The 13,843-nt window shown below is 44.9% G+C and overlaps 1 protein-coding gene across 1 annotated transcript in view; it reads right to left on the bottom strand.

The window, feature by feature from the left end:
* Positions 1–372: 372 nt before the first annotated feature.
* LOC137309809 (NACHT, LRR and PYD domains-containing protein 3-like) overlaps positions 373–13,843 on the bottom strand; it is a 57,009-nt gene continuing 43,538 nt past the window's right edge. The window contains 7 exon segments of the mRNA XM_067977843.1: positions 373–460; positions 1,392–1,559; positions 1,783–1,897; positions 1,900–1,952; positions 2,448–2,618; positions 2,798–2,968; positions 3,142–3,228. Coding sequence (XP_067833944.1) covers positions 373–460; positions 1,392–1,559; positions 1,783–1,897; positions 1,900–1,952; positions 2,448–2,618; positions 2,798–2,968; positions 3,142–3,228 — 853 coding nt within the window.

Raw genomic sequence — 13,843 nt, 5'->3', positions numbered from 1 at the left:
GAGCCCCACCCTGGGCCCTTACTGTCTGTACATTGACCCAGTGTCCCACTGCAGCCCAGACTGAGCCCCACCCTGGACCCTTCCTGTCTGTACATTGACCCAGTGTCCCACTGCAGCCCAGATGGAGCCCCACCCTGGGCCCTTCCTGTCTGTGCATTGACCCAGTATCCCACTGCAGCCCAGACTGAGCCCCACCAGAGAATCGGCCAAAAATGTTCATATAATGAGACCAGGAATGGTTAAAAATTGAAATGTTCATATAATGAGACCAGGAATGGTTATAAATTGAAATGTTCATATAATGAGACCAGGAATGGTTATAAATTGAAATGTTCATATAATGAGACCAGGAATGGTTATAAATTGAAATGTTCACACTTCCACATTCAGTCCGGGTCTCGTTCCCTGCAATGACTTCAGTTGATTCTTTCCGTTTGAACTGAACTGATTCTCCCCCAGCCTGAAACAGATTAAAGATTAAACAGGAAATAAACAGATTGAACAACAGTGTGAATAACAGGGAGACTGGGGTTAATATTTCAATAATAATTACAGACAAATATTATCCATAAAAGGCAATGAAACCCTTTGATATTTTATTTAGAACATTAAACATTTACACAGTATTATTTATATGATGATAGGTTGAGGAATGTTGATGTAAAAGGGACCTGGATGTCCTTGTACACCAGTCACTGAAAGCAAACATGCAGGTGCAGCATGCTGTTAGGAAGGCAAATGGTGTGTTGGCCTTCATTGCAAGACGATTTGAGTACAGGAGCAAGGATGTCTCACTGCAGTTTGCAGGGCCTTGGTGAGACCACACCTGGAGTATTATGTCCAATTTTGGACTCCTTACCTAAGAAATGATATACTTGGCAAAGGGGGAGTGCAGCGAAGGTTCACCAGACTGATTCCTGGGATGGCAGGACTGTCGTATGAGGAGAGCTTTGGTCGACTCGGCCTGTATTCACTCGAGTTTAGAAGAATGAGAGGGGATCTCATTGAAACATATAAAATTCTGATAAGGCTAGGCAGACTGGATGCAGGGAGGATGTTTCCTCTGGCTGGGGGGTCCAGAACGAAAGATCACCGTCTCAGGATATGGGGTAGGACATTTAGGACTGAGATGAGGAGAAATTTCTTCACTCAGAGGGTGGTGAACCTGTGAAATTCTGTACCACAAAAAGCTGTGGATGCCAAGTAACTGAATATGTTTAAGAAGGAACTAGATAGATTTCTAGAAACAAAAGGCATCAAGAGGTATGGGGAGAGAGCGGGAATATGGAATTGAGATAGAGGATCAGCCATGATCATATTGAATCGCGCAGCAGGCTCGACGGGCCAAATGGCCGACTCTTGCTCCTATTTTCTATGTTTCGAACACTCACCGGATCCACTTCAGATTCCTGCAGGTCAGTATGAGGGAGCGGAGAGCGGGGACAGATCGGTATGTGAAGGAGTTTGATCCCAGGGACAGACCCGTCAGTGACCGGTTTGTCCTGAGAGAGGAGACGAGATCATCGGTACAAGAATCTGTGAGACCGACATTGTACAGACTGGAGATCAGAGAGAGAGAAATAACAGGAATCAGGGTAAATGCCCAGTGTTTATTAATAACACCCTTCCCTATATTAATAAACACTACATTATTAATAACACTATTACCTATACTAATAATGTTCAGTGTTTATTAATAGCACTATTACTCATACTAATAATAATGTACCGTGTTCAGCATCCAGTTATTATAAACACAATCTCACACAGTCTGGTACTTACCCCAGTTCCTGTATTTTACAGTCCGGGTTCCTCAGAGCCGCAGACAGTAGTTTCACTCCTGAATCTCCCAGTTTATGATCACTCAGATTCAGATCCGTCAGCGACCGGTTTGCATGAGAGCGGAGGAGAGATCCTCGGTACAAGAATATGTGAGACCGACATCATCCAGACTGGGGATCAGATAGAGAGAGAAATAACAGGAATCAGGGTAAATCCCCAGTATTAATTCGTAAGATGATTACTGATATTAATAATAATGTACAGTGTTTATTAATAACACTATTACTGATATTAATAAACATTGTACATTAGTAACACTATTACTGAAACTAATAATGTACAGTGTTTAATAGTAACACGATTACTGATACTAATAATAATGTACATTGTTTATTAATAACACTATTGCTGATACTAATAATGTACAGTGTTTAATAGTAACACGATTACTGATACTAATAATAATGTACAGTGTTTATTAATAACACTATTACTGATACTAATAATGTACAGTGTTTAATAGTAACATGATTACTGATACTAATAATAATGTACAGTGTTTATTAATAACACTATTACTGAAACTAATAATAATGCACAGTGTTTATTAATAGTGTTATTCATCCAGTTATTATAAACACAATCTCACACAGTCTGATTCTTACCACAGTTTCTGTATTTTACAGTCCGGGTTCCTCAGAGCCACAGACAGCAGTTTCACTCCTGAATCTCCCAGTTTATTATTACTCAGGTTCAGATCTGTCAGTGACCGGTTTGTACTGAGGGCGGAGACGAGATCCTCAATACAAGAATCTGTGAGACCGATATCCCATTTTCTGGGGATCAGAGAGAGAGAAATAACAGGAATCAGTGTAAATCCCCAGTGTTTATTGATAACACTATTACTGATAATTATGCAGTGTTTATTAATAACACTACGACTGACACTAATAATAATATACAGTGTCAGACATCCAGTTATTATATACACAATCTCACATAGTCTGATACTTACTCCAGTGTCTTTATTTTACAGTCCGGGTTCCTCAGAGCCGCAGACAGTAGTTTCACTCCTGAATCTCCCAGTTTATTATTACTCAGGTCCAGAACCGTCAGTGACCGGTTTGTACTGAGTGCGGAGGACAGATTCTTGGTACAAGAATCTGTGAGATCGTTATCGCAGAACCTGGAGATCAGAGAGAGAGCGAGAGCGAGAGAGAGACAGAGAGGAGCAGAGATAACAGGAATCAGAGAAAATTCCCAGTATTTATTTGTATTATTATTACTTATACTGACATTAATGTACAGTGTTCGGCATCCAGTTATTATAAACACAATCTCACACAGTCTGATACTTACTGCAGTTTCTGTATTTTACAGTCCGGGTTCCTCAGAGCCGCAGACAGTAGTTTCACTCCTGAATCTCCCAGTTTATTGCTCCCCAGTCTAAACACAAACAGACAGAGAGTGAGAAACAAACTGAATCCAATCCCCGATCTGACACAATTTCTCTCTGATATTACAGGAAACACTGAAAAATCTTTAGCAAATAAATAACCAGATTTCCCTGTCACTGACAATGAATCTCACTCTGTCCAACTCCCCATATATTCAGGGACTGTCAGTAAATGTATTTATTAAATAAAGTGCTGTCTGTGTGAAGCCTTTAAATGTCCATCAGTCCGGTCTCATTCCCTGATGATCAGAATTACCCTGCTGGAGGTCAGTGACCGGTCCCGTCATGTTTGGGGAAACTTGTCTCATTTCTGCTACTTCTTAAATCCCGGATTTTATTGGAATGGGGCGATTTTTCCCGAATTAATTGATAAAGCAGTGATTACCTGTGCTTTATGCAATATTGTATTAGTATTATGTTAATCTGTATAATATCTCGGGGTGAGTTATATTGTGAAACGGCGCTAACTGCTGGTGTAAAATCCATGCCGCAGGATTTCATGTAACAAGTAGAGTTTATTCTGTCCTGTTACAATTTTTCAATGTCCCTGTACTCCTAGTTGATAGGGGAGGGGAGTCTCTCAGTTTATTCCCATTAAACCGGCCCCACATTTATTTCAGGTGCAACGGTCCCGACAGTTTTTGGGGAATTTTCAGAAGTTCCCTCCCCGAGCGGGGCCTCACACACAGGGGGCAGATAATGGGAAATTCCCAGGTACACTGCCCCCTGATTGACCCAGGAGTCAACCGCTGTGTGTGAGGCCCCACCGCTGGCCGGTGTGTGTCTGTACTCCTGGGCTAATACCAGGCAAGCCGTTAGATTGGAAACTTTTTACGGGCAGATTTTCGTTCCCAAATCCCACTGAAGTGTCGGCCTCGATTAGTGAGCGAGGGGCGTGAATCCACGACCTTCTGACTCAGAGGCACGAGAGCTGCCAGCTGGGTGAAGAGCTGGTGTGAAGGGCTGTGTCATTGATGAGTTAAGATAACGGACCGACGTCCTGCGGGGAAAGCTCAGCTCGCCCACTGGCGGTTGACTGCCCGAAAGCTGTGTTTTCCTCTTTGTTACTGAATGTTTGGTGTTTCTGCTCCCCTCTCCTACACATGTTGACAGTCCGGTGAATGTTACTTGCCCCCACACCTCGGTAAGAGGGTGGGATGCTCCGACACACAGACTGCTGCAGTTAGTGTCGGTCTACGTGTAAGTCACAGTGAGAAGGAGCCTCTTCAATGGACGTATCTCAGGCAGTGAGAAAAACAGCAACAAATATCATTTATTGCAATTAAATTATCAAACTCTTTCAGTGACCTGTATTTACTGATCCGATCAAGACTGTAAAATCCCAACTTGTTCACAAGCATCCATTTTAGATTCTCCAGTCCTCAGGGATTTACCGATCCTCTTATCATTTCTCATATTTGTGTTGAATCTGCTTCTCGATAGTTTGAGGAAGCACTGATGGTAGCAAGGGCACAGTCTTCATTCTGGGTGGAGGACTTCAATGTACTTCACCAAGAGTGGCTCGGTAGCACCACGACTGACCGAGCTGGCCGAGTCCGGAATGACATAGCTGCCAGACTGAGCCGGTGGCAGGTGGTGAGAGAACCAAAACAGAGGAAAAACCTGCTTGACCTCGTCCTCACCAATCTACCTGTCGCAGATGCATCTGCCCATGACAGTATTGGTAGGAGTGACCACCGCACAGTCCTTATGGAAATGAAGTCCCGCCTTCAGACTGAAGACACCATCTAACGTGTTGTTTGGCACTGCTGCAGTGCTAAATGGGATAGATTCAGGACAGATCCAGCAGCTCAAAACTGGGCATCCATGAGGCGCTGTGGGCCATCAGCAGCAGCGGAATTGTATTTCAGCACAATCTGAAACCTCATGGCCCAGCATATTCCTCACTCTACAATTACCAACAAGCCAGGGGATCAACCCTGGTTCAATGAGGAGTGTTGAAGAGCATGCCAGGTGCAGCACCAAGCGTACCTAAAAATGAGGTGCCAACCTGGTGAAGCTGCAACTCAGGACTACATGCATGCTAAACAGCGGAAGAAACATGCTACAGACAGAGCTAAGCGATTCCACAACCAACCAATTGGATCAAAGCTCTGCAGTCCTGCCACATCCAGTCGTCAATGGTGGTGAACAATTAAAAAAATAACAGGAGGAGGAGGCTCTGCAAACATCCCCATCCTCAATGATGGCAGAGTCCAGCACGTGAATGCAAAAGACAAGGCTTAAACGTTTGCAACCATCTTCAGCCAGAAGTGCCGAGTGGGTGATCCATCTCGGCCTACTCCTGATATCCCCACCGTCACAGAAGCCAGTCTTCAGCCAATTCCATTCACTCCACGTGATACCAAGAAACGGATGAGTGCACCGGATACAACAAAGGCAATGGGCCCCGACAATATCCCGGCTGTCGTGCTGAAGACTTGTGCTCCAGAACTAGCTGCGCCTCTAGCCAAACTGTTCCAGTACAGCTACAACACCAGCATCTCCCCGACAATGTGAAAAAATTGCCCAAGTATGTCCTGTCCACAAAAAAATACGACAAATCCAATCCGGCCAATTGCCGCCCCATCAGCCTACTCTCAATCATCAGAAAAGTGATGGAAGGTGTCGTCGACAGTGCTTTCAAGCGGCACTGACTCACCAATGCCCAGGTTGGGTTCCGCCAGGACCACTCAGCTCCAGACCTCATTACAGCCTTAGTCCAAATGTCGACAAAAGAGTTGAATTCCAAAGGTGAGGTGAGAGTGACTGCCTTTAACATTAAGGCAGCGTTTGACCAAGTGTGGCACCAAGGAGCCCTAGTAAAATTGAAGTCAATGGGAATCAGGGGAAAGTTCTGCAGTGGCTGGATTCATCCCTCGCACAAAGGAAGATGGTAGTGGTTGTTGGAGGCCAATCATCTCAGCCCCAGGACATTGCTTCAGGAGGTCCTCAGGGCAGTGTCCGAGGCCCAACCATCTTCAGCTGCTTCATCAATGACCTTCCGTCCATCATAAGGTCAAATGGGTATGTTCCCTGATGATTGCACAGTGTTCAGTTCCATTCGCAACCCCTCAGATAATGAAGCAGTCCGTGTCTGCATGTAGCAAGACCTGGACAAAATCCAGGCTTGGGCTCATAAGTGGCAAGTAACACTCGCGCCAAACAAATGCCATGCAATGACAATCTCCAGCAAGAGAGGGTCTAACCACCTCCCCATGACATTCAACGGCATCAGCATCGCCGAATTCCCCACCACTAGCATCCTGAGGGTCACCATTGAACAGAAACTTAACTGGACCAGCCACATAAATACTGTGGCTACAAGATCAGGTCAGAGGCTGGGTATTCTGCGGCGAGTGACTCACCTCCTGACTCCCCAAAGCCTTTTCCACCGTCTACAAGGCACAAGTCAGGTGTGTGATGGAATACTCTCCACTTGCTTGGATGAGTGCAGCTCCAACAACGCTCAAGTCGCTCGGCACCATTCAGGACAAAGCAGCCCGCTTGATTGGCATCCCATCCACCACCGTAAACATTAACTCCCTCCACCAACGGCGCACAGTGGCTGCAGTGTGTATCAGTTACAGAATGCACTGCAGCAACTCGCCAAGGCTTCTTCGACAGCACCTCCCAAACCCACGACCCCTACCACACGGGAACACATCCAACTGCACGTTCCCCTCCAAGTCACACACCATCCCGACTTGGAAATATATCGTCGTTCCTTCATCGTCGCTGGGTCAAAATCCTGGAACTCCCTTCCTAATAGCACTGTGGGGAAGCCTTCACCACACGGACTGCAGCGGTTGAAGAAAGCGGCTCACCACCACCTTCTCAAGGGCAATTATGGATGGACCATAAATGCTGGCCTCGCCAGCGACGCCCTCATTCCATGAACGAATAAATAATAAAGAATAATTCGCAGACCGCCTTTAACGTAATAAACATTCCCAAGGGGATTCAATGAGAAGTAAATGGAGTAAGAAGATATCAGGAGGACTGGTGAAAACCTTGGTCAAAGAGTGGGCTTAAGGATGGTGTAAAAGGAGAAGAAGTAAATGGAGAGTTGGAGGGGATAATATGGGTTTTCAAGAGTAGAATTTCGAAGTCTGAAGGATAAAAATGGATCCCCGACCAAAGAAGGAGATATTAGGAGGGATGACAAAAGCTTGAAGCAAGAAATAGTTTTCATGGAAGGCCTGAAAGAAGGAAAGAACTTGCCTTTATATCGCGCCTTTCAAGGCCTCAGGACCTCCCAAAACAGTCAATAAAGTACATTGTGAAGTGTAGTCACTGTGGTAATGTAGGAAAGGTGACAGCCAATTTGCACACAGCAAGATCCCACTCACTGCAATGCGATAAATGGCCAGGAAATAGGCCTTAGTAATGTTGCTTGAGGGATAAATATTTGCCAGGACACCGGAAAGAACTCCCCTGCACTTTTTCGAATATTGCTGTGGGATCTTTTACATCTCCCTGAGAGGGTAGATGGGTCCACGATTTAATGTATCCTATTGTCGGAACCTCCGACAGTACAGGACTGCCACAGTACTGCCCCTCCAACAGTACTGCACTCCCGCAGCACTGACCATTCAACAGATTGAGAGTCCCTCAGTACTGGCCCTCCGACAGTGCAGCACTTCCTCAGTACTGACTCTCCGACAGCGCAACCCTCCCTCCATCCTGACCCTCCGTCAGTGTCGCACTCCCACAGTACTGACCATCCGACAGTACAGTGCTTCTTCAGTACTGACCCTCCGTAAATACAGTGCACCCTCACTTGCATTTCAGTGTCTGCATGGATTATGTGTTCAAGTTTCTGGAATTGGATTTCAATGCACAGCCTTCTAACTCACAGATGAGACTGCTACCAATGATCCACATCTGACACCTGAAAGGAGGAGAGGGAGATGGAGGGGCTTCGGGAGATCATTGAGTCGCGTGGATATGGCTGAAGGCACGGTTGTCAAAAGTAGGACAAATGGACTGCGGATGCACAAGCGATCAGAGGTGGAGGAGTAGAGTGTTCCAGAGGGGCTGTCGGACTGGAGGAGGTTACAGAGGTAGGGAGGGGTGAGGCCCTGATGATATTAAGTGTAAGAAAGAATAAAAATAAACTACAGGCTGAGGAGAATGGAATCCAATGCAGGTCAGTAAGGATTTTGGTGATTGGTGAGCCGCTCACCAATCAAAAAGCCAAGGGTGTGGATGGCATCCCTGGCAAGGATGTGCCAATTTTGTGGCCAAATATCATGACTTCCCAATTTTTAACTGGAGGAAATGGTGGGTCATCTAAAACAGAAAGTGGGTCTGACATCACAAAGACATTGGAAGGGTCAAGAGAGGCGGTGGTTTTGTCAGCGTCCATCTGAAAGCTGGTCCATGTCTGTGGACTGTGTCTCCAAAGGGCAGCATGTAGATAAGGAAGAGGAGGGAGCCAAGGATTGAACCTTTCGAAACATCAGAGATAACGGTGATAGGGTGGGAAGAGAAACTTCTCCTGGCTGTGATCAGAGAGGTGAGTGGAACCAAGCGAGGGTAGTCCCAGCAAAAGAGGCCAGTGTCCGATGAATGAAGAGGTGACGGGTGGGTTGTCTGTAGGTATGGAGATGGGGAGGGTTTTTAACTCAAGGATGAGAATTTAAAATTTAACGGATATGTAACTGGGAGCCAGTGAGGGTCAGTGAGGCCGAGCAGGACCTGGTGCTGGTTGGACAACAACGTTTTGGACGAGCTCACTTTTATGGAAGGTGGAGGTTGGGTGGCCTGTCAGGAGTGCATTGGAGGAATGGAGTCTGGAGGGGACAGAGACATTGATGAGGGTTTCAATGGCGATGTGCTGAGGAAGGAATGGAGGCGGGTGAGGGACTCACGGGGCCTTTGTGATGGAGGTCAATTTTACTGGAGCCGCGAACCAATGTAGAATAAACGGGTAAACTTCTGCCGTAAAATGGCGGAGAGAGGAATGTCAATGGGACACGTTCAGTGTCCGTCCCCAAATATCACCCACAGTCATTTCTGGGCTGCAATCCTCAACCTGCCCTTTAACTGTCCTCGTGGCAGTGACTCAATATTCCTATTTTAACTGGGAAACTGCAGGAACAGAGTGAAACGGGCCTGCTTGTGTCCCTGGATTCAGACTACACTGCGGAGAATCGATAACATTCATAAATGAATCGCCAGCACTGACCATGGACAATACAATTATATAAAAACCGTAAATGAAGCCGTTTATTATTGTCGGATCAGTCCCGTTTGAGAACAGATATAAACTTTATTCCTGAGAGAGGTCTGATTAAGATAATGTCCTGGACTTTGAGGTGTTTGTGTTTTATTCACCACATTATTTACATCGGAGTCAAAGCTGCTGATATAATGTGTTTGTTAAAGTGACTGTAACTAATAGCAATGGTCAGGGGTATAACCGTGTCAGTGGAGAATTATCCCCTGTATAAATCAGGGCTTGTTGGAATGGAGCAGCTCAGAGTGCCTGACGGAGTTGTGCTTTCCTGGTCAACAGAAGTCACTGCTTCTCAAAGAAATGGATTATCCAGTAATATTTCAGATACAAGACATTTATTATCCTGTTCTTGCAGCAATTGGAGTTCCAGGTAAGCCGATATCTCAGCTGTTAATGGTGTAAATCAGTGTTGAATCTGCTGCTGTACTTGGTGTATGATTTTTTTTTCTCCTAGCGCATTTAACACAGTCACCTGGTCTGTTCTTCGGTTGAATGATGGAATATTTTAAGTCTCTGCTCTTTCGGGCTTGTCGGAGCTGCATTATATCCATAATGACCCTTTTATATCCAACCCTGGCATTGTTAATGGATTATTCTCTGTACTGAATGTATTGTTGACTAATTGTATCACTTTAACTTCCAAACTTTCGATATTGTCGGAATTACATTAGATCTGTAATGACTTTGTATATACAAAGCTGGCATTGTTACTGGATTATTCTCTGTATGGAATGTATTGGAATCAGGTGTCTGGGCTAAGAGCTGGTATCAGACCATCAGGAGCTGTTAACAGTCTCATGTTGTGGAACGAACCTGTCCTGGAATATGTTTTCATCAATGTGTTTTCAGTGATTGTATCACGGTCTCAGTGTTAAAATGGGGCAGTGCAGTGTCCTCCCTTCCTAATAACATGCTTCAGTTTAACTGAGATTTAAATGTATTTATTGATTATCACTGTTATGAAATATTATTTTATGATGTGAGTATCTGACGCCGCTTCAGATGTCTGGTTACTGAACTGAGTTTGCTGCTGACTCTTTCACATCTCCTTCTCTGATTCACTGTGGATGAATTCACTGACTGTCACTGGACTTCACTGTAAAATGAAATGTTTTGATGTTATGTTGTCTCAATTTGCACCGTATCTGTTGGAATCAGGAGCCCTTCAGTGTATCTGTACATTATCAGTGTGATTTTGGCGTTTTGTTAATTGAACAATCCCGCCAAATATGACTTTACTTTATAATTACAGGAGAAGGAATTTCAATTATTGTGAGATCTGCCTGGGAGAGGCTTTCGATTCTGTTTATTCCATGATTGGCAGATGAAGTGAACAGTGTAGGTGAACAAGTGGACAATCGGATGATCTCTAGAAACATTAAACTATTCCACAGAGGCTTCACTATTTAACAAACTGACACTGAGAATAGGATCGGTGGAACACGGGGCTGGTGAACAGAATGCAGGCACAGGATGATAGGATTTAATCGGATATGAAAATGGACTTGAGAAAGAGAGTAGAGTGAGTGATAGAGAGGGCGACTGAGAGGGAAAGCGAGAGGCTGTGGTGTGAATAATTCATCAGAATGAACTGCTGAAACTTCCAGTACAATTAAATATAGAAAATGTGATTTGAAGGTGTTATTATGAAGTGCTCCTCATGTTTATATCCCTGTCAGGTACTCAGTCTGTTTTTATGAATGTTCCTTGTTTTCCAAACTTAGCACTAAATATAATTGAAATTTACTTCAAGAATAGAATCAGTAATTTATTGATTGTGATGAATTATGAGGATGCTGTGAATTTAAAACTCAGCTGAATTCAATAAACAACAAGTTTGATATAATTAATATCCAACACAGGTTCCCTGACACCAATAACCACAGAAAGGAACTGTTGAATGCATTCGTTGGATTGTGCAAGTGGGACCGATAGATCAGATTTCCTCTAACACTCTGCAGCAATCTCTCCCTGTGAATCCCACCCTCCCCTCCCACTGCATTGAATCCTATGTCTCCCTCCCAATCTCACTCACTGGCTCGGTCTCCAGCTGACTTTCCCGTTTAGTGCCAGTCCCTGTCGGCTCACTTAACCCAGAGCAACAAACCAGCTGCACCTCCCCCTGTCCCCTCACCTTCCCGACACTTCCCTCTCTTTCCCCATCCGTCTGGAGCCCAAATCCGGCTTTAATCCACTGGATTCCCGGTGTGTAAAACCCCTTCTCCCTTCCCCACCGGCACTGTGCCCTCACTCAGTCCTTCCACTGGATCCAGTGCTCACTTTATTCACTTTCTGTATCCATCTCCCAATTCATTATTGATCATTGTGCCCGAAAGCGCTGCCCAGGTCAATCAATCACTTTCCACCCTTCGATGCAGCAACAAAGCTGGAAATTTCACCACAGATCCTCTCAAACCGTTGCTTTGGCTCCAGGTCTGATCAATAATTTTTCTGGTTCCTTTTCTCTCTCTTACAGTTAACTTGGTGGCGATTGTGATCCTGTCCCGAGGAAAGTGCGGTCTCTCCAAATGTATCAGTCGCTACCTGGTGGGAATGGCAGTGGCCGATCTCATGGTCGTTATCATTGGTGTGATATTGAATTGGATTGGTGCGATTTATTTCCCAGGTTCATTCCTGCTCATAACTCCCGTGTGTAGTTTTATTGCCTCCTTGAGTAATGCAGCCACGGATGTTTCTGTCTGGCTCACAGTCGCTTTCACCTTTGATCGATTTGTGGCCATTTGTTGTGAGAAGCTGAAAACTAAATATTGCACCGAGAGAACGGCGGCTGTGGTTCTGGGAACAGTGAGTGTGCTGGGCTGTTTGGTGAATGTTCCCTGGTACTTTATGTATGAACCTTACGATATAATTGATGATGTTCCCTGGTTTTGTGAGACTAAACCGAGCTTCCGTACTTCCCCCGCATGGGCCGCATTTGACATGTTTCACCTCATTTTAACCCCTTGTGTCCCGTTCTGTCTGATTTTGCTGCTCAATGTTCTGACAGTCAGGTGTATTTTAGTGTCCAGTCGAGTCCGCAGGGGACTCCGGGGCCGCAGCAATGGAGAGAACCAGAGTGATCCAGAGATGGAGAACCGAAAGAAATCCATAATTTTACTATTTAGTATATCGGGCAGTTTTATACTGTTGTGGCTGACACAGGTTGTATTTTACATTTATCTGCGAATTGCAGACAATCGGTATTATTACTCCGACTCTGAGCCTGGTTTTCTCTCACAACAGACAGCAATGATGTTGCTGCTCCTCAGTTCCTGCACAAACACGTGTATTTATGTCCTGACCCAGACTAAATTCAGAGAGGAGCTGAAGAACGCGGTGAAATACCCACTCAATCTAATTGTTAAATTAGTGAAATAAAAGAAAGAGCTGAAGGGTTTCGAGCACGAGAACTAAATCCCATTTCATACTCCATCGAATCATAGAATGGTTACAGCACAGAAGGAGGTCATTCAGCCCATCGAGCCCGTGCCGGCTGTTTGTAAGAGCAATCCTGTTAGTCCCATTCCCCTGCAATTTTTTCCCTTCAAGTATTTATCCAATTCCTTTTTGAAAGCCATGATTGAATCTGCTTCCACCATACTTTCAGGCAGCACATTTTGCCAATCACCTTAAATCGGTGTCCTCTGGTTCTCGACCCTTCCGCCAATGGGAACAGTTTCTCTTTATTTATTTTATCTAGATCATAGAATCATAGAATCATAGAAGTTACAACATGGAAACAGGCCCTTCGGCCCAACATGTCCATGTCGCCCAGTTTATACCACTAAGCTAGTCCCAATTTCCTGCACTTGGCCCATATCCCTCGATACCCATCTTACCCATGTAACTGTCCAAATGCTTTTGAAAAGACAAAATTGTACCCGCCTCTACTACTGCCTCTGGCAGCTCGTTCCAGACACTCACAACCCTTTGAGTGAAAAAATTGCCCCTCTGGACCCTTTTGTATCTCTCCCCTCTCACCTTAAATCTATGCCCCCTCGTTATAGACTCCCCTACCTTTGGGAAAAGATTTTGACTATCGACCTTATCTATGCCCCTCATTATTTTATAGACTTCTATAAGATCACCCCTTAACCTCCTACTCTCCAGGGAAAAAAGTCCCAGTCTGTCTAACCTCTCCCTGGTCCTTCATGTTTTGAACACATCTAACAAATTTCCTTTCAACCTTCTCTGCTATAAGGAGAACACCACCAGCTTCTGAAGTCTATCTACGTAACTGAAGTTCTCATCCCTGGAACCATTCTAGTAAATCTTTTCTGCTCCCTTTCCAAGGCCTTCACATTCTTCCTAAAGTGCAGGGCCCAGAATTGGACACAATACTCCATTTGTGGCCGAACCAG

The sequence above is a fragment of the Heptranchias perlo genome, unplaced genomic scaffold (genome assembly GCF_035084215.1).
Source record: "Heptranchias perlo isolate sHepPer1 unplaced genomic scaffold, sHepPer1.hap1 HAP1_SCAFFOLD_181, whole genome shotgun sequence".
NCBI classification, from domain to species: domain Eukaryota; kingdom Metazoa; phylum Chordata; class Chondrichthyes; order Hexanchiformes; family Hexanchidae; genus Heptranchias; species Heptranchias perlo.
Note: the sequence above shows the minus strand (reverse complement) of the source record. Positions and strands in the feature narration are given on the sequence as shown.